At 60.6% G+C, this 22,093-nt stretch overlaps 2 protein-coding genes across 2 annotated transcripts in view; one reads left to right on the plus strand and one right to left on the minus strand.

Annotated features, from left to right (window-relative positions):
- Window positions 1–2,821, plus strand: part of IQANK1 (IQ motif and ankyrin repeat containing 1) — an 18,390-nt gene extending 15,569 nt beyond the window's left edge. The window contains exons 7-13 of the mRNA XM_087825535.1: window positions 1,261–1,403; window positions 1,469–1,529; window positions 1,704–1,796; window positions 1,940–2,048; window positions 2,144–2,237; window positions 2,311–2,445; window positions 2,518–2,821. Of these exons, the coding sequence (XP_087681661.1) occupies window positions 1,261–1,403; window positions 1,469–1,529; window positions 1,704–1,796; window positions 1,940–2,048; window positions 2,144–2,237; window positions 2,311–2,445; window positions 2,518–2,821 (939 nt within the window). The remainder of the gene's footprint in view (window positions 1–1,260; window positions 1,404–1,468; window positions 1,530–1,703; window positions 1,797–1,939; window positions 2,049–2,143; window positions 2,238–2,310; window positions 2,446–2,517) is intronic.
- A 309-nt stretch (window positions 2,822–3,130) lies between these two features.
- SCRIB (scribble planar cell polarity protein) lies at window positions 3,131–21,596 on the minus strand. Its single transcript, XM_087825536.1, has 37 exons — window positions 21,397–21,596; window positions 20,111–20,228; window positions 19,926–20,004; window positions 19,745–19,834; window positions 19,588–19,644; window positions 19,427–19,490; window positions 19,257–19,331; window positions 19,040–19,184; window positions 18,640–18,758; window positions 18,167–18,366; window positions 17,908–18,074; window positions 17,694–17,824; window positions 17,479–17,601; window positions 16,505–16,672; window positions 15,757–16,119; window positions 14,985–15,047; window positions 14,451–14,540; window positions 13,923–14,000; window positions 12,944–13,261; window positions 12,775–12,855; window positions 12,437–12,691; window positions 12,037–12,147; window positions 11,653–11,946; window positions 11,379–11,567; window positions 7,793–7,903; window positions 7,673–7,720; window positions 5,898–5,960; window positions 5,440–5,523; window positions 5,199–5,306; window positions 4,939–5,098; window positions 4,729–4,861; window positions 4,434–4,619; window positions 4,200–4,342; window positions 4,085–4,122; window positions 3,876–3,950; window positions 3,596–3,647; window positions 3,131–3,511 (listed from the first exon to the last, which is right to left on the minus strand). Exons 1-37 carry the CDS (start codon window positions 21,553–21,555, stop codon window positions 3,366–3,368), a joined length of 4,884 nt encoding a protein of 1,627 aa, XP_087681662.1. The 5' UTR covers window positions 21,556–21,596; the 3' UTR covers window positions 3,131–3,365.
- Between the last annotated feature and the right edge of the window lie 497 nt (window positions 21,597–22,093).

Raw genomic sequence — 22,093 nt, forward strand, 5'->3', positions numbered from 1 at the left:
TGCACGCCCCCCATTGGGGATCCAGCCAGAAACCCAGGCATGTGCCCTGACTGGGAATCGAGCCGCGATCTCCTGGATCAGAGGTCAATGGCCCACTGCTGAGCCCCGCCAGCCTGACACGTTACACTGGTTTTGATTTCATCTGTTCATTCATTTTGTTTTCTATTTATTCCAGTTCTATTTACAAACTAACCTTTGGCAAATTCTTAAACTTATTTGAATCTCCATTTCCATATATTCATAAACAGGGCTATTTGAAGATTAATGAGATAATGAATGAAATTCCTTATTAAAAGTGTTGGCACAGAAGTGGAGCTCAATAAATGACAGCTATTACTCTTTTAAGTAAGAATTCACAATTTCCTTAAGTTACTGATTCCTTGGCTCATCTGTTCATGCTTCCGTACATTTAAAAAAAAAAAGTCTTTATTGATTTCAGAGAGAGGAAGAGAGAGAGAGAGATGGAAACATCAATGATGAGAGATACGTATTGATTGGCTGCCTCCTGCACGCCCCCCACTGGGGATTGAGCCCATCGCCCTGACTGGGAATCGAACCGGAGTCTCCTGGTTCCTGGGTCGACACTCAACCGCTGAGCCACACCGGCCAGGCCAGCTTCCATACACTTATCTGACTTGTTCTCCCTTTCCCCCTCTGACCTGCCATCCATTCATTTGTGTCTTGATTTTATACATTTTGAACTTTCTTTTGTAAAATACAAATCAAAGAGAGTGGCTCAACTGACCACCAGGGAAATACTCATGGAGTTAGCACCTGAGACTAGAACCACACCCTCTTCCCCAGAGAACAAGGTCTGGTCCCTTTATCACTGCTGGGTGGGTGGGTGGGACTTGGGAGGAGCCAAGTGGTGAGGGGCTGCTGCTGGGGAGGTTTGGGCAAGGGTGACCCCAAAGAGCTGTGTCCTCTAGGGCGAGGTCTGAGGGGGTCAGCAAAAGAGGGAACTGCAGGGGACCCTGTGTGTGGGAACCGGGAGGTTAGGCAGTGACACAAGCAGGGACCTGGGGCTGGCTGTAGAGGGAGGAGGGGAACGTGGAGGCCCAGCCTGGTCCCCACAGGGAGACTGACAGGACCCTAGGGCATCTCAGTTTTGGGAAGAGCTGCACCGTGACGGTCAAGGATTCCAGGCGAGCAGCAGGAGCCCCATCTCTGCAGCCGCTGCCTTTCCTCTAAAAGGGACAGTACAGCATGTCCTCCCCAGGCTCCATGCAACACAGACCCTGACCAGGATCCTGTCACTAGGTGGCCTCACTGGACACTGTGGTCAGCGTGCTGCAGTCCTGGGACCTGAGCCTCACGGAGGCCATGCTCCAGAACATGGAGGCGGAGCGGCGGCGCCGGGCCCAGGAGGCGGAGCAGCAGGAGGAGGCAGAGGCCCAGCGGTGCGTCAGAGGGAGGATGCTCCCCAACGCCCCCCAAGGAGATCCTCTGACAGGGCTGTTCCCTCCCACTCCAGCATGAACCTCAAAGTGCAACAGCTGGCTAAGGAACAGCAACAGTGTCACAAAGAGGCGAGCAGCTACCTGGAGAAGCTAGGGAGGGAGCGCTGAGGGGGAGGTGGGAGAGGGGAGGGGAGGAAGAGCTGGGTTAGGAAGGGCCCCCGAGTGGGGAGGTAGAACACTGGCAGAACTGACCTGATCTGAAGGGCCCAGGCCAGCCTTGCCCACCTCCAGCCCTCCCTGCAGCTGCAGCAGGCCTACTGCGAGCTCAACCGGAGGGTCACCGAGCATGACAAGTGCCGGCAGAGGCGCGTGGACAAGGTGGAGCTCACGCTGCAGGTGGGGTCTCTCCCTCCAGGCCTGGGGTTCTGGGGCCTGTCCTCCCGTCCCAAACATGGGCAGCACCTTCCAAGAGCAGCTCCTGGGAGCGGGGTGGAGGGATAAAGCCGTGCTCCGAGGGTAGAGTGGGGCCCCTCCTCCAGGCCATCAAAGACGCAGAGGCTCAAGTGGACCGGCTTCGGCAAGAGGCCCAGAAGGTGGAGGAGATGCTGGCCGTGGCGAGGCTGGAACTGCGGGAGCACACGCAGGAGGGTGTGTGGGGCTGGGGCTGGGGGCTGGTGAGGCCAAGCCCAGGGAGGGGCACGGGCGTTGGGAGCTCTGGTCGGCCCCACCCTTATGCCCCACAGGTGACGAGGAGGTGCTTGGGCTCAAGTGCCAGGTCACCGAGCTGCATGACGTGCTAATGAAAGATGTGGGCGATCGCATCCGCCGGGATGGCCGGTCAGTGCTCTGGGGTGGGAAAGGGCCAAGCAGAGGGTTCCCACAACGGCAGTGACCTAGTGGCCGCCCCTAGGTGGCCTCTTGTCATCGACCCTTCAGGCCAGGCGGCCACCTTCCTGCGCTACCAGGATACCAACTACATGGATACCGTGAACCCAGACCACCTCCAGCCTGAGAGGATTCGGTTGGCGCTTCTGGGAGCACTCAGGTGAGGTGGTGGAAGATGGGACTCGCCCGCCCCTGCCCAACCCAGCCCCTTATTGCTCGCCCTGCCCTGCAGGTACGGGAAGCCGCTGGTGTTCGATCTGCGTGAAGTGGACTTGTTCCCGGTGGTCCAGCGGCAGCTGGAGGCGGTGCAGCAGGGCCTAGCGCAGGATCTGCTGAGCCACCGGCTGCTGGAACAGGACAGGTACCTGTCACTGCTGCGGCCCACCGATGGTCCTGAGTACGACCCTACCCAGTTCCAGGAGGCCCGCGTGGGGCAATTCCGCCTCTTCTTTGTCACCAAAGTTCGGTGGCCCCCTGCTGAACAGCTGCAGGTTCTGCTCCCTGTGCAGGTACAGCTGCCCAGTGGAGGCCTTTAGCGATTGGCACCAATAAAGCAGAGCTCTGGGTCCACCACTGTGTGCCTGCCTGTCCACGTGAGTGCATGCACCTGTGCAGGGAGGGGGCAGAGTGTGCTCATCCACGTTCCAGACCAGGTGGGAGCTCCAGCTGGAGGACACTGGTTTGCTGGACTTGGGGTGGATGTCCACTGCCTGGAGGTAGATGGGCCAACCAGTCCCCCTTGACATGGAGCAGCACTGAGTGTGGGGGAGACCTGCCCCAGGGGCTCCAGTCATGAAGGGGCAGAAGGGGTGGGTGTGGGTGGGTAGACACAGGCCGACAAAAGGTAAAACGTAGTCAATTTTATTCTCCTTAAACCACAAAATAGAGTCTTTGGTTGTACAAACATCACTAGTTACAGTCTTGCTTAGAGGTTCCAGCTGGGGAGGGGGAAGTTAGTCGGTGGCCAGAACTCCTGAGGGGTCTCTAAAACGCTAACACCCAGGTTAAAAGACTTGGGGCAAGGGTGGTGTTGGAGCTGGCAGGGCCCCACCCCAAGTCCGGGGGAGGGACCAAGACCCTCTAGGAGGGCACTGGGCCCAGGCCACGGCGCCCTGGCCGCATCGGGCGGCGGCTACTGCACAGTGCCACTTCCTCAGGGCCTGCGGCGTCTGGCGAGGGCCTGCCCAGGAGCACCACAGCCACTGGTCCATCGTCCCCCTGCAGGCCTGGCAGGCAGAAGCAGGGCAGGCAATGAGGCAATGGGGGTCAGGCACCCTGGATACACCCCTGGGCCTGGCCCAGCAACTCACCAGGGCTGGGAGATGGTTCCAAGGACCTCAACTCTTCAGCAAAATCTGGGGACTGTGAAGAGAAGGGCTGGGTCAGGACTCTGCCCAGACCTTTCCGAAACCACCCACATGAACCTGGGTGGGGAGGCCCCACACCCAAGAAATAGGTCTGGCCCCAGAAAGAGAAACAGGTAAGGTGCTGGAGATGGGGACAGGGCTGGGTGAGGCCCAGGTGGAAAGGTGGCAGCAGCTGCGCCGGGCTGTCCGCACAAGGGCCAGGAGGGCCCGGAGGGCCCGGTACCTGCATGTCATAGACAGGTCTGGAAGAAGGGAGGGCGGCGAACACCCTGTAGTCGAACTTCCTCCCAGACAAGGCCTTGAGAGGACAGCGTGAGGGGAAAGAGGCAGAGGCACAGAGCTGAGAAGAGGAGTGGGGGTGGGGTGGAGCCTGGATCCCCGCCCCCATGCCACTGTGATGTGTCGGGAAGGGCAGTGGTAGCTGGTTCTCACCAGACGTCCAGGGGAGGTGTTAGCCTGGGGGCCGAGGTCTGGGGAGACAAGAAATGGGCGTTGGGAGAGGTCTGCGCTGCAGGTCACACCCCCGACTCCCCTCGGACACACAGACCTTCCAAGGGGGTGGGTGATGGGGTGGGGGCGGGCGAGGGGGCCTCAGCCAGCCGCTCCAGGGGACCCCGCTTGCTCCGGCCATCCTGGGACTTGCTGAGAACCATCTGAGCACGCAGGGCATCCTGCTCCAGGGACTTCATCCTGCCAAGGGGCCGGAGGCAGGGCTGAGTGGGGTACAAGGGGCCACTGGGCGGGGAGACAGAGGCCAGTGGGCCAGGTGGCAGAGCCTCACCTGGCGGCCCTCCACAATGCTCGCTTCTCTGCCTCCAGAGCACGGCGCTCGGCAGGGGACAGGGCCCGTTCAGGTACAGGCAGCTCTGGGCTCTGTACCCGCAGCCGCTCTTGATGGCGCCGCTCAGCTTTGGCGGTCCGCACTGGAGCACTGCTTGCCATGGGTGGAGAGGACACTGGGAAGAGCCTGGGGAAGAGACAGGACAAGAGGACCAGGTGGGGCGCAAGTGGGTGGGGCGTCGGCGGGAGGGGCGCTCCTGTGGGAACAGTAGGTGTCGGCCCCTCTTGCCCCTCACCCTCCGGCAGGGCTGCTGGCCCAGACAGGTTCCTCCTCTGGCTCTTCGCAGTCCTGGGCCTCCCCGTCCAGGGTGAGCCCTGTGTCTGCAGCCTCCCGCAGCATCTGCACCCTCTTCTGCTGTAGCTTTCGGGCTGGTGGGTGGGTGATGCAGGTCAGGCAGGTAGTAGTAGGGGTGCGCCTCCCTCCCCAGTGCTAACTGCCACCTCACCTTCTTCCTCCTGCATCTTCCGCAGGTCATCAGCACCCACCAGTGACACACGCTTGGGGGGGCCCTCAGAATGGGGCGCCCGCACCTCCAACTCAAAGTACTTCTGCCGCTCTCGGAAGGACAGCTGCTCTGGGGAGGCTGTGGGCCCAGGCGTGAAGGGCTGTGGGAAGTGGGATCTGAGACCAGGGTGGCTTCCTCCTCTGGCTTGCACCTCACCCTGCAGGTGCATGCAGCTGGGGAGGGGTGGCCACCACACTTACTTGGGCAGCTGCATCCTGCAGGGTGTGCAGGCCCGGCACAGCAGCGAAGGTCCTGTAGGCCCGCTTCACATCAGAGGGCAGCTCATCCGGGGAGGGTGGGGAAGAGGGCTGGGGAAGGGGGTCAAGGCTTTCCTGAGATGTGCTGAGACAGCCCTGGAGGCTGCAGCCACCACCCACCCAGCCCACAGCTGTTCACACTGACAGCATCTGACCCCCACTTGCCATGGGTCGGGGCACTCACAGAGTGGGAACTGCCTCTGCCCCTGGGGGCTGGGGAACCCCTTGGCCAGGCCTGAGCCAGTGGCTGGATCACCCTGGGTTTTGTCTGCAAAGGACAGGGGCAGAGGCCAGAGAGAGGGACCATGGATTCAGATAAGGGTGGGGTGGAGGAGGAAAGACAGAGGTGGAGCCATACAGCAGAACCAGGGAGCCTTGGCAGGCAAGGGAGGAGGGGCAGGGCCAGGTTGGCCCCAAGGTACTGGGGAGGAGACCTTGACCAACCAGCCCCATTTGCCCAGGGGGCTGTCTCTGTTGCCTGTCAGGTCTGGCCAGGAAGGTGCTCATAGGCTGTACCCTCCCAGAGTGATAGGTGGCACCCGGTGGGGAGTGCTGGCCCCTGGATCACTTTCCCAGAGAAGAAGGCACTGCACACAAGCATCCCTCTGCACTGTCCTTCACCTCTACGTGGTGGGCACTCACCTGTTGGTGGCCGGGAGAGCAAGGGGCCTTGGCTATCTTCCCTCCAGCTGCACCAGTTGGTACCTGGAGGAGCCAGGAGCCAGGTGGTGGGTGGGGTGAGGGTCAGGCAGGGCTGGGGGCCCTCAAGGAGTTGTGGGGTGGGCTGCTTGCCTTGGTGACACACAGGCTGGTCCTCAGCTCCCTGACCTGACCGTAGCCCCAGGGATGTCCCCAGATGGGCCTGGACTACTGCTCAGCCAGCACTAAGGGGTTCTCCCCAGAAGACCATGTCCTGGAGTCCACCAGGTTCTCCCCTTCCCTGCACAATGCTGGGGGAAGAGGGCGGCCTGGAGAGTGCTTGGCCTCTGCCCCCCAACCCCAGGTATCCATCTGTGGCAATGGGCAGTCTAGAGCTTCACAAGATAAATGGGGACAGGCAGACAAACCAAGACCAAGATGAGACAGGACAGAGTAAGAGCTAGGGTGGGGGTGGGAGCAGATGGTGGTGAAAGCTCTTGAGGCCCCAGGCTGAGGCTCAGTGTGCAACTATCCCACAGCTGCCCTCCCCATGAGTCCCAAAGGCATTTGAGTCAGGGATGCCCGATTTTGGCCAGCTACCTCACAGCTGTGCCCTTTTGGTCAGAGGACACTGCCCCCCCCCCCCCCGGGGGGGGGGCTTCTTGCTCTTGGCTGCTGTTCCTGGCTAAGGGAGAGTCAGTGCCAAGTGAAGCTCCTGAGCAGGCTCCCTCAGCCCCTCACACCTCCCTGCCCTTCTGAGGTCCTCATCCAGCAGCCCCTGGTGCCCACCCACCCACCACTCACATTCCTATGGGGTGTCCTAGTGGCGCTTTCTGGACACAGCCTCTGGGAGGTTATTTATACCTCCTGGGGAGGAGTGAGGACTGAATGCCCAGCGCCTGCCCCCAGCCCAGCTGTCGGCACTAGGCCTCCCCCCCAGCCCTCGTCTTCATGGCTCCTGGCAGCTGCTCCAGCCTGTCCTCCCCATGGCAGCTTGTGCCCCGTCCCACCAGGACCCTGATAGCTCTGGGGCCTCCAGGGACCTCTGCCCCACCCTGAACCCCCTGTCTGCAGGGGGCTTGGGTTCTCCCATACCCAACCTGCTCTGTGAGTCTGAGGGCAAGGGAGCAGGGGCTGTGGGCCTTCACAGGAGCCCCCACCTTCGGTCCCCAGGCATATGGAGGCGACAGCAGCACCAGCCACACTGCTTGACTCAATGATTGAAGGAGACACAACCCATGCCAGGCTTAGAGGCAGAGCTCCAGTCTGGGTACCTCTGACCAGTCTAGCCCTGCAGGCCCTGACTCGGGTTCCTCAGTCCCTACCCTGTTCCAGCAAGGGGCCTCCACCTCAGTCTCAGCCCTGGCCCTGGGGACAGGAACCCTGTGGTGCTCTGTCCTACAGGATCTCAGGTGAAGGGAGGGAGCTAACGCAGGAACAAGACCAACAAACAGGTGAGCAGAGGCCAGACCACGAGCGTAACTGAGGGACATTGACCCTGTGTACGCCGCCAGTGCTGCACATGACGGCCAGGGCACGGCCGGCCAGCTTCAGGCTCTCTGGGCTTCAGCCCTGGGAGCAGAGTGGACACAGTGGTAAAAGGGGTGTCTGTGACGGAGTGTGGGGTAGGCAGCTTTGAGAGCCGTGGAGCAGGGTCTGGGGCATGGCTACCCACTACCTCTTGGGCTGTGTCCACTCCTGCAGTGCGCAGCAGGGAGGGCCCACTGGAGATCAGAGCCAGGGGCTAGTGTGCAGGGCAGTGATGGCCCGACACTTACTGTGGCCTCTGGTCCCCACTGTGGCGTCTGTCCAGACAGCTCCTTCTCCTGTGTGCAAAGCAGACAGCAGTCAGAGACCTGAGGCCTCAGGCTCCCAGCCCTGGGGCAGGCAGTTCTGACCTTAGCAGGGCCCTCAGGGCTCAGCTCCCGGTCAATGGAAGAGATGCTTTCCAGGCTGTTTCTGCGGCCGATGCCTGCTGCAAAGGGGTTGGTGATGATGCCCGGGGATACCTGAGGGGGCAGTGAGCACACTCATGTGTGAGGCAGTCTCTGGAGGTGGCTCTGTAAACAGCACTGCTGGCTGCCCAGGACATTGTGCCACGATCTGTACCACAGGATGGCTGCAGGTCATGGGGGATACATGGTGGGTGCCAAGGCAGCAGCACAGGGCTGGCTGGTTGCTTGGTGCAGGGACAGAGCAGGCTGGTGCTGTACGCCTCATCCCCAGCAAAGAACAGCAGCAAGCCTCAAGCAGGGACTGCGAGACGCCTGGTGACACAGGGCGCCACCCACAGGCACGTCTGTAATCTCTAAGGTGAGCACCCAGTAAGGTTCTCAAACACAGGTGACCACAAAGGAAAACCTAAAGGGCCTGAACCAAGAGGAGCTCAGTGCTGTCCCAACTGGGAAGTGGAAGCCGGGTGGGCCGGAGAGCGTGGTCACGAGCACTAAGGGCAAACACAGCTCGCTTCCAACCCCATGAGGGACAAAAGGGGCCATTGAGCCTCCACTCACAACAGGAATCAGAGGAGGCAGGGAGGCAGGTGGCAGAGGGGCTCAGAAGACCCTTCCATGTGAGCACGGACCACAGGACCCTGAGTTCCTAACCACAGTAAACAAAACCCGAAACACCTCACTGCTGTCCTGGGGGGTTTCCAAAGCATCTGCTTGTCATTCAAGAAGGTAACAAATGAAAGAACCGAGCATTTACAATGCCTTCAGAGTGAGAGAGCAGCTGGTAAAAGCTCTTCCCCCAGATGGACCTGCAAACGGCTGCAGAAGGGATAACTACCAGGTTCTCCCTGGAGCTGGAGTGGGAAAGGAAAGTGGGACCAAAATGCCAAACTGGTTTTCATATGAGGCTGCTCACACACACAAAACTGGCAAGTGTGATGGGGGAACAAGAGGGTACGTGACCATGGAAGAACACTAGCAGGAGTGTTCACCTCATCTCAGACAACTTTGGGGCAGGTGTCAGGCCTTTAGGGTGGACAAGTGGCTAGGGAGGCAGGTGTGTGCCATGCCTTCTACTCAATCCTCCTAGTCACCCTAAGAAGCCATGACCCTGCTGCTCAGAGGAGGCACTGCAGCCCCATAGCAAGTGCGACAGGACGCAAGGCCTAAGTGCAGTCTGGCACCACCCGCAGCTGAGCACTGTGGGGAAAAGCGGCCAGTGCGCAGATGACATGAAGACAGGTTCAGAGCCAAATGAAGTCAGGACGACTGCAGCAACCCTGACTCCTGCAGGGTCAGCCAAGTTAACAGGTGAGTTGAGTGGGCACCCTGCTGATGCCCTGTGGGAACCAGGACTCCATGTGGCAATGAACGGGGCCTGACGTGTGGCCCCTGCTCCCTCACAAGCTGAGCAGTGGAAGGAAGCCTGTGGGCTGAACCCTAATGCTACCCGTCATAGGCCTGTAAAGACCACTGAGGGCAAGACTTCAAAAAATTCAAAACCCATTTGTAACAATTCTTACAGGTTATAAATAGCAACCCCTTGCCCCCAAACTTAAAAAGTGTTATGACAGAAAAGGTTACAACAAACATCAAACTACAAGATGAAACAGCCTCTTAACCGCATAAGGCAAGGCTACCGGTGCCACCACTGTCCCCACAGCACCAGGGGCCTGACAGGGAAGGAGAGCCACAACATTGTTCAGGCTGCTGGGCTCCTGCCAAAGAAACAAATTAACAAGGAGATGACAGCAGCCTCTGAATGTGCTGGGAACACACGGCAATAGCTCTGAGGTGAAGGCTGATCCCAACCAGCTTTCGTTATGAAACTCTGCAGGTTCACTTGGAACAAAATACACGAAAAGAGAAAATTTTCAAAAGGAGAAAAAAGTAGGCAACTTAACCGATTAGGTATCTAAACATACCACACAGTAACAGTAAGTGAGACAGAGACGGTCCTGCTCTGCAGGACCATGTCCAGAGCACAGCCTGGGACTGAGGGTATCAGTCCCCATGTCACCCTGGGGGTAACATGGGTGACAGAGCTGTGCTTTAAACTAAAGGATCACTAGAGAAAAACACAGGACAGTGTCTTCAGTCCTGCATGGGGAGATGTTTCTGAGCAGGAACCAGGAGTCATAAAGGGAAGAATCTGAAGATTTAATTCATGAAAAGTTTACAGACCTCTGTAACCCCAAAGATACCATTCTTAAAAAGAGAAAATGACAAGAACACTTGCATCCACATAAAGAAGATATTTATGACAGCCACTGCATGTCACGTGACGAAAGACACTTCCTGAAGCAAAAGGACACAGAGACGAGACAGCACTCCCTGCCAGAGCCTGGATGCACAAGTATGTGCCATGCAGAAACTCCCCATGGGCACAAACAGCTCCTGCACTCGTGGGGACAGCACACATGCCATGCTGGGAGAGATCTCCAGGGCTGTCAGCATAAGAACACTGTCAGACAGTAACGTCAACCGTGGCCCCTGGCACACGGGTTATGTGAACTCAACATCACAAAGCTGGATTTATTCTACACAAAAGGCTTGGAAATGTAGTGTGCTGACCAAAACACTTCCACATGTGCTTCAAATACACAAAGGCAAAACCCCTTCTGGGGAAAACACAGGACAGGACCTAAGTCCCACGAGCAATTCCTCCCTAGAAGCCTCCAGGATTCCTGTGAAGATGAAGGCAGAGGTTGGCACCAGGGCCCAGAGCCCGGGAGGCACAGCCTCCAGCCCAGGGCCCAGCCCGTTAGCAAAGGGCATGGCTGCAAACCCCTTTCCCACCCTCTGCTCTGCAAGGAGGCTGGCAGAAAAGTCATATCCTGAAGATCCACTGCAGACAGGACAATCCTCAGTGAACACCTCATCCCAAAGGTCCTGCCAGCAGAGACACCCTCAGGGTGGAGCTGGTGGCCACTGTGGGTGAAGGGTCATCCATGTCTGTGTGGGGATGAAGCCACATCAGCTTATGCCAAGGGGCCAGGGACAGCAGTGGAAGAGGAAGACAGCAAGACCCTCTCCCTTTTGAGTGGAGGGGACACTGAGGTCAGAGGCCTGGTTTGTCCAGGATACGGGCCAGGTCAGGTGACAGGCCTCAGGAGCCCAGCTGGCAGCCCCTGCATGCCTCACCCTGGTGCTGCTCTAGGAAAGGCCTGGGCAGCAAGCTCTCTACTCCTCGAGGGGCTGCCCAGAGGAGAACAGCACCTAGGCAAGCTGGATAGGGTTGCCATGTGTGTATAGCACCATCTGGAGGGGCCCGACTCTGAGTCATCCTGTCCTGGCCTAATGGCCACCTAGAGGTAGGTGGTCCAACCTTTTCTTCTAGGATTGGCCATGCCACGGCCCCCATCCTACCTGGGCTAAAGCTGACACATCATGAGCAGGTGGCCTAAACTGTGGCCTGGCGCTTGCCTGTGTCCCACAGCTCCTGCCCCAAGCTGGGGGCCAAAGTATCAGCTGTCTGGCCCACACGGCGTCAGCTCATCGTGACACCTCCAGGCTGCACTGGGGCACTGACCTCAGAGGAGGTGGTGGTGCTGGTGTCGAAGCCGTCACACACAAGCACGGTGAGGGTATCACCCGCGTTGCGCAGCAGCTGCACGGCCTCTGCGTGTGTGAGCCCGAGCAGGCTCTGCTGGTTCACCTCCAGCAGCCGCAGCCCCACTCGCAGGCGGCCATCACGCCCGGCTGCTCCCGTGGGGCTCACCTGCAGGGATACCAGGCCCTGCACCTCAGAACTGGCCGCCCTAGGTCCCTTGTCTGCCCCAGGGACCCGGCGGGCAGGCCCTCACCTTGGAGATGAAGATGCCCTCATCTGTAGGGTCGCAGGGATTCCCCGCATGGCCCTTGGCACCCCCACGGATGCTGATGCCCAGCTTCTCCCCGGGGGCCTTATGGATACAGAGCTCCCGCAGGCCCGGGGGTGGCGGGTCCCTTCGCACCAGCAGGACCAGCTCCAGGCAGGGCCGCAGCAGAGCACTGACTGCTTCTTGGTGTGTGGCCTCCCTCACATCTTGCCCGTTTACTGCAAGGATGCGGTCCCCAACCCGCAGGCCACTTCTTGAGGCCAGGCCCCGAGGGAGCACCTGTGAGGGAGGGCAGGGTCCAGTGGGTGGGGCCTCAGTGCCCACAACTGGGTGCCCGCCTTGCACAGAGGCACCCAGGGCACACTCTACCTTGGAGATGAACACACCAGGCTCCTGGACTCCAAATGGATGGCTAGAGTGATCAGAGCCCCCAACGATGCTGAGCCCTAGCGGGCCCCCGGCTCTCGGCAGGCAGATCTCCTGGGGATACCAAGGGGTGTGAGGGGCTGGCCCGAACAAGCCTGTCAGAGCAGCAAAAGGCTGCTTCTCCAGCCCCAACGGCGTGCAGGCCCCAGGGCAGCTGCAACCAGAGTGCTGCGTGTGGGGGTGTCTGTGCTGGCTGGAAACCATGTTGGGTGTGTGGGGACCACAGGGAGAGGATGCTATACTAGGAACAAAGCCCCAGTATCTTGGGGCCTGAGAATCCACTTTCCCATCAGGAGCTATGTGGACATGGAGGGGCTGTAGGTGGGGAGGGCTGAGGTCTCACCTCCACTGGGTACGGCCCCTCCAGGGCAGCGGCAAGCAGGCTGGAGGCTAGCCTCAGCGGCCCGGGGTCCCCAGGAGTGGCAGTGACCATGGTGGTGGTGGCAGCAGTAGGGGGTGGGGGGGAGTGTGGCGGGGAGCTGGGAGAAAGGGGACCCCCAGCCTCCCGCTCCAGTAGCAGGGCGATGGTGGGGGAGGCAGCAGTCAGCAGAGAGACAGCGTGGTCGTGCCTGGCCTCCGTCATGTCCATCCCGTTGATCTGTAAGAGCGTGGCTGGTGAGGAGGCCTAGTGGGGTGAAGGGTGGAAGGAGCTGGGGGGGTGCGCCCACTACCCTCACTCACTGAGAGGACACGGTCGCCAACCTGTAGAGTGCCTGCCCGATGGGCAGCACCTCCCTCGGCTATTCGAGAAATGAAGATGCCCTGTGGGGAAGGGACGTGAGCCATGCGGCAAAGACTGCAGTTGGTCCTGGTCCCAGCCCTGCCCCTCCGCCCCTGCTGCCAGGCTCACCCCGTCGCCAGCCCGGTAGGGTGTAGAGCCTTTCCCACCAGCGATGCTGAAGCCTAGTCCCTTCTCACTGCGCACCAGGCAGGCCACATGGCGCTGCCGGAGGGGCCCAGGGGTCTCAGGCTGGGGCAGGCGCAGACCACCACACCGCCGCTCCCGGGGGCTGTAGTCGTCCTCAGGTCGCAGGGGTGTGACGGTGACAGCATTTTCAGGTTCCACCATGCGCTCCCGCCACAGACGCATCTGCACGGTGGTGCCCGCCCCCCGCAGCGCCTCCACAGCCTGGTGGTGCTCCGCATTGTGCAAGGCCACGCCATTCACCTGCAGACCGCAACACACGTCAGAGCGGGCCACAGCTATACCTCGACTCTGGGCATGCCCTCCACAATGGGAGAGCAGGGGTCAAGTCACAGGGCTCCTGGTGAGTCCCACTCCCATCTGCAACCCCAAAACCAGAACATGAATTGGCTTAAGAGAGCAGGTGAAAGCCCCTCCTGCTGCTCCACACCTGTGTCCCCAGTCCAAGAGACTCCCTGCCACTTGTCTGTCACTAGAGTAGTTCCACCACCCGGGGCCCCTGGGGTAACTAGGTTTCCAACTCTGACCTGGTGAGGATCTTCCATCCTCAGCTTTCCCTGCCATCTAGGATGGCATCAGCCCCACCTGGACAAACACCCATGAGCTTCCTGACACACCTATAGGGGCTGGGAGGCCAAGTGCCCAGGCAGGGGCTCTAGGGCAGGAATCAACCTATATCCACTAGAGGTATGACTGCCTCCCTGTCAGCGCCCAGGAGCATCACCCCCTGGAGGCGTCTGTGCCAGGTGCAGCCAGCGCCAGCCCAGATGGGAGGGGGGGTGTCTCTGCCTCAGGGGTCTCCTGAACCTCTCCTCGCCTAGGGCCTAATGCTTGGAGTCCCCTATCTCCTGCAGGGTGGTAGCCTGTGTGGGGATGGTGTGGACCCTAAGGGCCACTGACTCACCTCAAGGAGTTTGTCACCCACTCGGACTCCTGCCCGGGCGGCAGGGCCCTCCTCAGACACCCGAGAGATGAATATGCCCTGGAGGATGAACAGGAGCTGAGCCTGAGGGCATCACACAGCCAAGGCCCAGGGCAGCCCCCAAGGCCCAGGGCACACTGAGAGGAGCAGCAGCCCTGGACATCAGAGAGGCTAGGCTCAAGCTGACACTGCAGTCCCCCACATGATGAAGGTGGAACTCCAGAAAAGTTTTTGATCTAAACCAGACTCAGAGGCAACCAGCCTGTGGGTAGAGCTGCCCTCTGAGGAGTCCTCAACTCTAAGATCCCACCTGAGTCCAAGTTCAGTCCTGGGTCAGCAGTCAGCTCTCAGGGAAGGTGTGACCCAGGACCTGACAGGCAAGAGACCAAGTCTCCTGAGGCCAAGGAAGCAAGCGTGAGGGCAGCACCCAGCAGAAAACAACCTGTGAGGTTAGAAAGTGCTCCCAGGGACAGTGGGACAAAGAGGGTGGTGGCAGAGGTAGCTCCTCACCTCATCATCTCCCTTATAGGGGGTGGAGCCCTTGCCACCTGCAATGCTGATGCCCAGGCCCCCCGTCTGCCGCACGATGGTGAGCACCAGCTAGAAACAGAACAGACACGCAGTGTTCAGGGAGGGCTGGGAGGTGGGCCAGGCCTCTGCACTGACACTTCTGTCAGGGCCCCTCAGGCATGAGAAGCTGGAAGAGGAGGGCATTACTGGGCAGTGTGGCAGCCCAGGGCTCGATGGGCAGCCTGCCTGTGGGTGATGAGGCCAAAGGCCCTGCAGACAGGGTGGTGTGGTGGGAAATGCCCCACTACTCCTGCCAAAGATTGGTAGCCCCTGCCGGGAGGCTAGCACTCTATTCCCACCCCGCTCCTCTGGGCCAGAGGGCCAGCGGGCCCCTCAGGGACATGGTGGAGGGCAGGGCTCCTGTGGGAGGGGGCTGTGCAGGAGTGAGGGGAAGGGAGACGAGAGCCCGCAGCCCAGGAAGCGAGCCGGCAGCAGCCCAGGGTGTGGAGCACAGAGCAGTGAGCGAGTACAGACCTCTTCTTCCTCAATGCGAGCGGGCTCTATCAGCAGGTTATTGGCCTGGTCAAACGACACCCCCTGTTAGGACAGGACCAGCGAGGGCATGCAGGTGAGCCACCGCTTGGCCCCGCCACCACCTTGCCCGGCCCCGCTGCCAGCAGAAAGGAAAGAAAAGACCACACCAAGCTCCCAAAGCCTGAGCACCAGCCCCTTGTCCCCTGGCATGTGTGGCTGCTGCTGCTGACCCACCAAACAGGGCAGGGTTGGCAGGTGGGTTAGGCCCCACTGTGGGCTGGGCCTGGCCTGCTGTCCCAAATTTGACCTTCCTGGACCCCTGATGTTATGATGCTACCATGATGTTATGTTTGTGCTCAGGGCAGAGTGACCGAAGTGTCAGAAACAGGAATGCCATGGGGAACAGGGCACCCCCAGGGAGCAGGCAGGACCCTATATGGGCCCGTGAGAGCCACCTGAGGGCCAGAAGAAGGGCGTCAGGGAAAGCTCAGCTCGAAGGAGAGCCTGAAAAGGCAAAACAGCTAAGGCAGCGAGAGGGTGGCCACCAGGTGTCCAGGATGGGGCTGCAAGGCTAGCAGAGGCCTCTGGGCCCAGCCCAGGGAGAATGGTGGAGTCAGCAGCCCTTGGAGAGGGGTCCCTCCATCGAACTCAGAGCTGCACGAGCATCTCCTGAGACTGATGCCCGCAGACCTGGGGCTTGTCAAGGAACAGTGACAACATGGCCCAGAGGCCGGGCAGCCAGGGTTAGGTGGGTGAGCGGGAAGAGACCCACCTTGACAGAGGGGACAGGGGCCACGGCCTCGTCCTTCTCCTCAGCCGCTGCCGCCGCCTCGTCCTCCTCGTCCCCCTCGTCCCCCTCGTCCTTGGCCTGAGGAGCCCAGGGAGTGTGCAGGCCGTTGTGCCAGCCAAGCCCCACGGGGCCCTCGCTATCTGGCTGCGTCCCCTGCAGCAGGGCCACGACGGCCTCAGGCTGGGGCAGCTTGGAGACCTTGAACTGCTTCTTGTAGTGAGGCGTGTCCTTGCGGGTGAGCCGCTGCCTCCCAGGCAGGGCCCAGGGGGCCTCCAGAGGCCCCTCCTCATTCTCGCCATCTTCCCCAGGTGGCAGCAGGGTGTCTTCTGCAAATCGCACTGTGGGCTGCAAGGGGCAAGTGTGAGGGAAGCTTAGCTCACCCCACCCCTAGGGTCCAGAGAAGCCCATGAGCAGGCGGCAGCAGACAGGAGCTTGAGGGGCTCCCTGTTACTTAAAGACCAAGAATGGGAGACTGCCAGGCAAGGAACACACAACAGCCCAGGGAAGGCCAGGGAGCCAGGAGGCTCTTCTCATTCCACACACATGGCTCAGAGCAGTCGGATGCTGGACAGCACTGTCAGGACCAGTAAAAGGTCTGCTCATAGAGCCCTCCTGTGCGTCCCAACTGCTCCCTGACTAGTCCTGTGGGCATACCTGCTTAGGAGGGAGGGGAAGAGGCAGGGGCAAACAGCCTTGGCTCCCAGGCAAGTGGCCTCCAAGGCAGCCTAACCTCCTCATAGGTCTCCTCTTCAGCCTCCTCCTGGGCGGCTGGCATGGCTTCTTGCTGACGTGGCCCCTCAGCCTCAGCTAGCAGGCTCTCGGGCTCACCCTGGGAGGCTGTGCTGGTAGACAGATGCGAGTCCTCACTCAGGCCAGACCCACTGCTCAGCCTCTTCTCCTGAAGGAGGGTCAGGTGGCTAGTCAGGCTTTGAGGGTCAGGCAGTCCAGTCTACCTGCCCCTGGTCTTCTTGCTGCCCCCTCGAAGCCACCCAAGTCCTGCAGAAAGGGGTGGGCTTAGCTCTCAGCCACTCTGTGTCCCAGGGAAGCCACACTGCCACCAAATGGAACTTTGGGCACACAGAAACACAGTTCTTTGACACAGCCCCTCAAAAGTCTTCCCAAAAACGAAAAGAGCAGAGAGAAAATTAGTTCCCAGGAGGACAGCCTGAGAAAGGCCAGGTGCCCAAGCATGAACACAGCTCCCCAAGTGGGCTGTGGTAGCTTCACAGGGCCAGCAGCCGAACACTGCAAACAGGCCCTGCTAAGTATCCTCCAGGAGGCACAGATGCCTGGCTGCACCTCAGGGGCCTGCAGCTCCTCCGAGTCCTGTTGCTAGAAGCTTCTGAATGAGCAGAGCTGGGCCTGCCTGGCTCTGGACTCAATCCCCTTCACAGAAACTGATAACACCTGTACCAACTAGGTGGGCACCCACCCACAGGCCCAGATCCCTGTCCCCAGTGCCACCAAGGAAAGGGCAGCTGAGTTGTCCCACACTCCTGCCCTGATGCCTATACCATGTGTTCCCCCGTTTCCACTCCAGCACCCCTGCATTTCCTACCCCCATACCAGGCTCACCCCTCCCATGTGCCTCCTGCCCACCCTGGGCCCTCAGCCCCACACCCAGGACGGATGAAAGACCCAGGGCTCCAAGAGGGCAATGACTGTGGGCTGGGGTCCCTCTTGCACCGTGTGTCCCATAGGCACCTCCTCCAGGGGTGAGGACAGCCCGGGGTCAGGCCTGCAGGAGGCTTCACTACGTCGCTCCTCCACACCCTTCTTCATCACCTTGAGCTCGCTGGGGTGTGGTGTGGCCCGACGCTGCAGGCCCTGCAGTGGGCACAGGAGTGAGGGGTGGGCAGGGCAGTGTCAGGTGGGGATGGGGAGCAGGCCATTTGCCCAGGGACCCCATCCCCCCATACCCGCTTCTCAGAGGCGGCCTCCTCAGCATCCTCATCGCTCATGGGGGCTCCCAAAAACTTGATGACACTGACACGGCTGAGTGGGGCATCGCTCCAGCTCTCGGAGAGGCTGCTCCGCTGCCCAGGGTCCTCTGCAGGAGGGAGCGTTAGGGCTCAGCCTTGCCTGAGGCCTCGCCCACCCCTGGTTCTCCACCGCCAGCTGGCAGCAACCTACCGAGGCTGGGCAAGGGCTGCTGGGGCAGCAAGTAGCAGGTGAGCACCTTCTCGCCAGTCTGGGCATCGTCCTCTGTCTGGAACCTGAGCATGGGCTGAGCCTGGTTCTCAGCCAGCCACAGGGCCTTGAGGTTGAGGTGAGTGAGCGCAAATGGCAGACTCTGCAACCTGGGGGCCCACGGCATGGTCAGCTCAGGATGAGGTGGGGGGGCAGGGCATGATCAGCTCAGGGGGGCAGGGAAGGGCAGGGGGGCACTTACCGGTTCCCAGCCACGTCCAGCACATGCAGTTCAGCTGTGTGGGCAAGCTCAGGTGGCAGCATGGCCAGGCGGTTGTCCCTCAAAGACAAGACACTGAGTGCCACACAGCCCCCAATCTCAGGTGGCAACACCTCCAGGTGGTTCCGGTCCACATTGAGGTTGGTCAGCTTGGTCAGCTTCCCGAGGGAATGGGGCAAAGCCTGGCCAGGGGTGGAGGTGAGGATTTGGGGAAAAGGTTCAGAGGTCGGGAGAAACACATTGGGGGTAAGGAGGGAGATGACAGCCCCTGGGGCAATCTCTAACTGGTTCTGGCCTCTCCTCTTCTTCCCATTGTCCAAGCTAATGTCCAGCTCCCACCCCATACTGGCACCCACTCTTGCTCTGCAAACCTCAAGGCTTCTCCTGTTCTCTACCTCCCATGCTAACTCTAAAACCGACACTGCCAGGGACAAAGCCCACAGGGCTCGGCCTACCGTCAGCAGGTTCTCTGTGAGGATCAGCTCTGACAGGTTCTCACAGTCCCCGATGGCCTCAGTCACCTCACACAGGCGGTTCTGGTCCACCTTCAGGATGGACAGCTGCTTCAGCTGACCTGGTGTTGGGGTGTCGTGGCAACAGGGCTGAGTGGGGTGGAGGGCCAGTTGCCCACTCAGTGGAAATAGCTTGCCCCTCATCCTGCCTCTCCCCACACTCCCTGCTTCCTTCACGCCTCAGCCTTTGAAATGAGCTGCCAGCTCTGCCCGTACATCCTTTCTGGCTATTGTCCCTGCTTAGCTCCAAGAGCGCCTCAGGTGCTCCTAGCAGTCACCCCATCCCGACCTCAGCCTGACACCTTTCCTCAGGGATACCTTCTGGTGCCCAGGTGGTACTGACCAATGCCGTCAGGAAGACGCTGCAGAAGGTTCTGGGACAGCAGCAGGTCTGTGAGCAGTGCTAGCCCCCCCAACTCTGCAGGCAGTGCTTCTAGCCGGTTCTCCGATACATCCAGGCACACGAGGCGCCGCAGGTTCCCAAGCTCCTGAGGGTGGGTGCAGAGGGTCAGGGCACGGCCAACTGGGTGAGAGGTGGGGGTGGCTACACCCTCACTCACCGGCGGCAGTGCTGAGAGCTGGTTCCGGTCCAGCCACAGCTCCCGAAGGTTGGGCAGAGCCCCCAGGGTGTCAGGCTGCAAGAACAGAGAGGAAGAAGTGACCAAGGCTCACCTGCAAGCCTGGCCCACTCCACCCCACCCCACCCACGATGGCATGGTCTTCTCCGCACCAGCACTTCCAGATCGTTGCCTCCCAGATCCAGCTGTTCCAGCTTAACTAGGAAAGACAAAGACCTGCACAGGAAACAGAACAAGTTTCATTTTAGATGCATGGCCCAAGCCCCGAGGGTTGCAGCCTAAGCTGCCACTGGTGGGGTGCCTGGCCACTCACGCAGGCAGGGACTTAAGCAGGTTCTCTCGGAGCTCCAGAGTCACCAGGTTGGCGAGGCTGAAAGAGAGACCGGGGTGGGTGTGAGCAAGGCAAGGATGGCGGAAGAGGGGAAAGAGCAGCGCTAAGCCAAACCTCCCCCACCCAAAAGGACACTCACTTGCCCACGTCCCCTGGCAGTGCCTGCAAGGATACATCATTCAGAGCCAAGTGAGCCAGACTGCGCAGCTGAGTGAAGCCCTCAGGGAGTCTACACCGGAGAAGGGGGGACTTCAAACATCCAGGCCGGGGCGGTGGGACCTCCCACCCCCACTACCACCCCCACCATGGTCATCACTCACCTGGACAAGGGATTCCCGCTGAAATCTGCAATCTCCAGGGCCTTGCAGAACTTGATACTCTCAGGGATCTCTGGAATGTCTGTGACAGGAGTGGGAGGTTACCAGAGTCACCCACAGCATCCAGGAGCCCAAGGCACTTCCCGCCACCTGCAGGCTCCACCCCAGACCCGCTAAGGGCTCCACACCGTTCCGGGACACATCCAGCTCCACCAGCTGCATGAAGTTGGCCACCTCAGGAGGCAAACGCTGGATCTCGTTGTCACTCAGGCCCAGCTTGCGCAGGTTCAGCAGTCGAAAGAAGGGCTATGGGCAAGGGGTGAGGTCAGGGAGACAAGCTCTGTAGCAGAGGCCCCTCCAGAGTAGATGCAAGTTCCCAGATCATGTGTCCCCTGGGCCTCTGCCTGCTCCAGGCCACACAGGAACCCAGGGTCCTGCCACCTTGCCCCAACCTGCAGCATGAAAAGCAAGGAGAGGAAAATGCGAACACACACTTTGCTGCACCCGACTATTGACACTGGGTCCCCTTCTGTCACCTCAGACGTGTTCCCCACTCCCCTGCTGCCATCCTGCCTCACATGTTCAACTCTCATTGGAGCACTCACCTCCTCCTGACTTGGCAAGTCTCTGCTTTCTACCCCATGTGTTTCCTGAGGACTCCACCTACCACCTGAATGACCTATTCCCCCCACCCAGCAGGTGAGCCCTTGAGTGGCTTCTGCTGCTGCACTCTGGCAACCAGCCAGGCCCAGGCAAGAACTTGACATGACAATCATCAGAAAAAGGCATGAAAACTAGAGCACCACATGTGTGTGGTGCTGTGTATAGGGGCTGCAGAAAGCATGGGGGACCTGGACAAGACCTGAGGGACAGAGCCCTGGCACCCAAGTCCAGAATGGAGCCACATCCTTTGTGGCACGCAGACCCCAGGCACCAGTCCACTTAGCACCCTGTTTCCAAAAAGGAAATCCTTTTGATTTGCTTCCTTAAGCCTCCTCTCCAGAATGGCCTTACGGGAAGAAACACAGCTGACCCGAAGGAACAACAGTAGTAGGAGGTCGATAGTGGGCAGAACTGGCACCTTAAAAGGGCTGCCCTGCCCCCACCCCAGGACAGAGGAGAAAAGTAGTACCGAGATTATACGGAGGCGGGGGGAGGACGGGGGGCGGCGGCGGCGGCCCCACTCCTGAGCAGCCCAGCAAGTGAGTGCCTATGCACAGGGCAGGTTCACCTTCCACTCTTATCTACCTTATTGGTTCACTTCCCCCAGGGCTTTCACTCTGGCTCAGTGACCATCCCGCTCCCAGGCAGGCACCTGATGATCACTGCCACCTGGTGCCAGCGCCCGCGGTGGGTAAGGAGGGTGAGGCTGGCTGGGGTGGGGCTCTGACCAGTAAAAACCAGAAGGACCGGCTGGAGGTGCCCTGCCCAGGTCAGGCTTGTGGAGGGCTCGGACTAGCGGGCGGCGGCTCACCTTGGGCAGCTCACGCAGCTGGTTGGCGTCGAGAAGCAGCTCCTCCAGACTGCGGCTGTAGCGGTAGATCTCCTCGGGCACGGCCTGCAGTGAGCAGTGCCGCTTGTCCACCGATTCCACGTGCCGGTTGCAGCGCCAAAGTGGGATGCACTTGAGCATGGTGCAGGCAAGAGGGCGCGCGGCGAGGGCGCGGGCTCCGGCGGGGGGCGGGGCTCGGCCCGCATGAGCGCCGGAGCGGCCGCGGGAGAGAGGGGCGGGGGCGGCCCGGCTGCAACGGCGTTGGGCCTGGCCCGTGCTCCGGAACACTCGGCCCGCGCAGGGGGCGAGGCCCTGCCAGCGCTCAGACTCTCAGGGGACCACGAATGTGGCTGCGGCCCCGCATCTCGCCTGGCCCGCCCCAACCGATCGTCCGCAGCCGTGCCGCAGCCGGAAGCGCCGCCGCTGCCCGCCGGACTGCCCCGCCGACTACCGCCGGCCGCCGCGCAGCCCGCCGGGAAGCCGAGGCCCGCCCATCGCCGCAGGAACTGCAAAACCCACAAGGCCGTACGGCGCTGGCGCCTCCGAGGACCCATAGCAATTCCGCGCACAGCCTGCTGGGAAGCGCGGCTCCGCTCTTCGGCGAAACCAACAGTGGGAGCTGAAGTCAGCCTTGGTCGGAGGTCCACCGCATCCGCCGCCTGCGGGCCTGAGCTCCCCT

Source organism: Miniopterus natalensis, chromosome 16 (assembly GCF_054644295.1).
Source record: "Miniopterus natalensis isolate mMinNat1 chromosome 16, mMinNat1.hap1, whole genome shotgun sequence".
Classification (NCBI taxonomy): Eukaryota; Metazoa; Chordata; class Mammalia; order Chiroptera; family Miniopteridae; genus Miniopterus; species Miniopterus natalensis.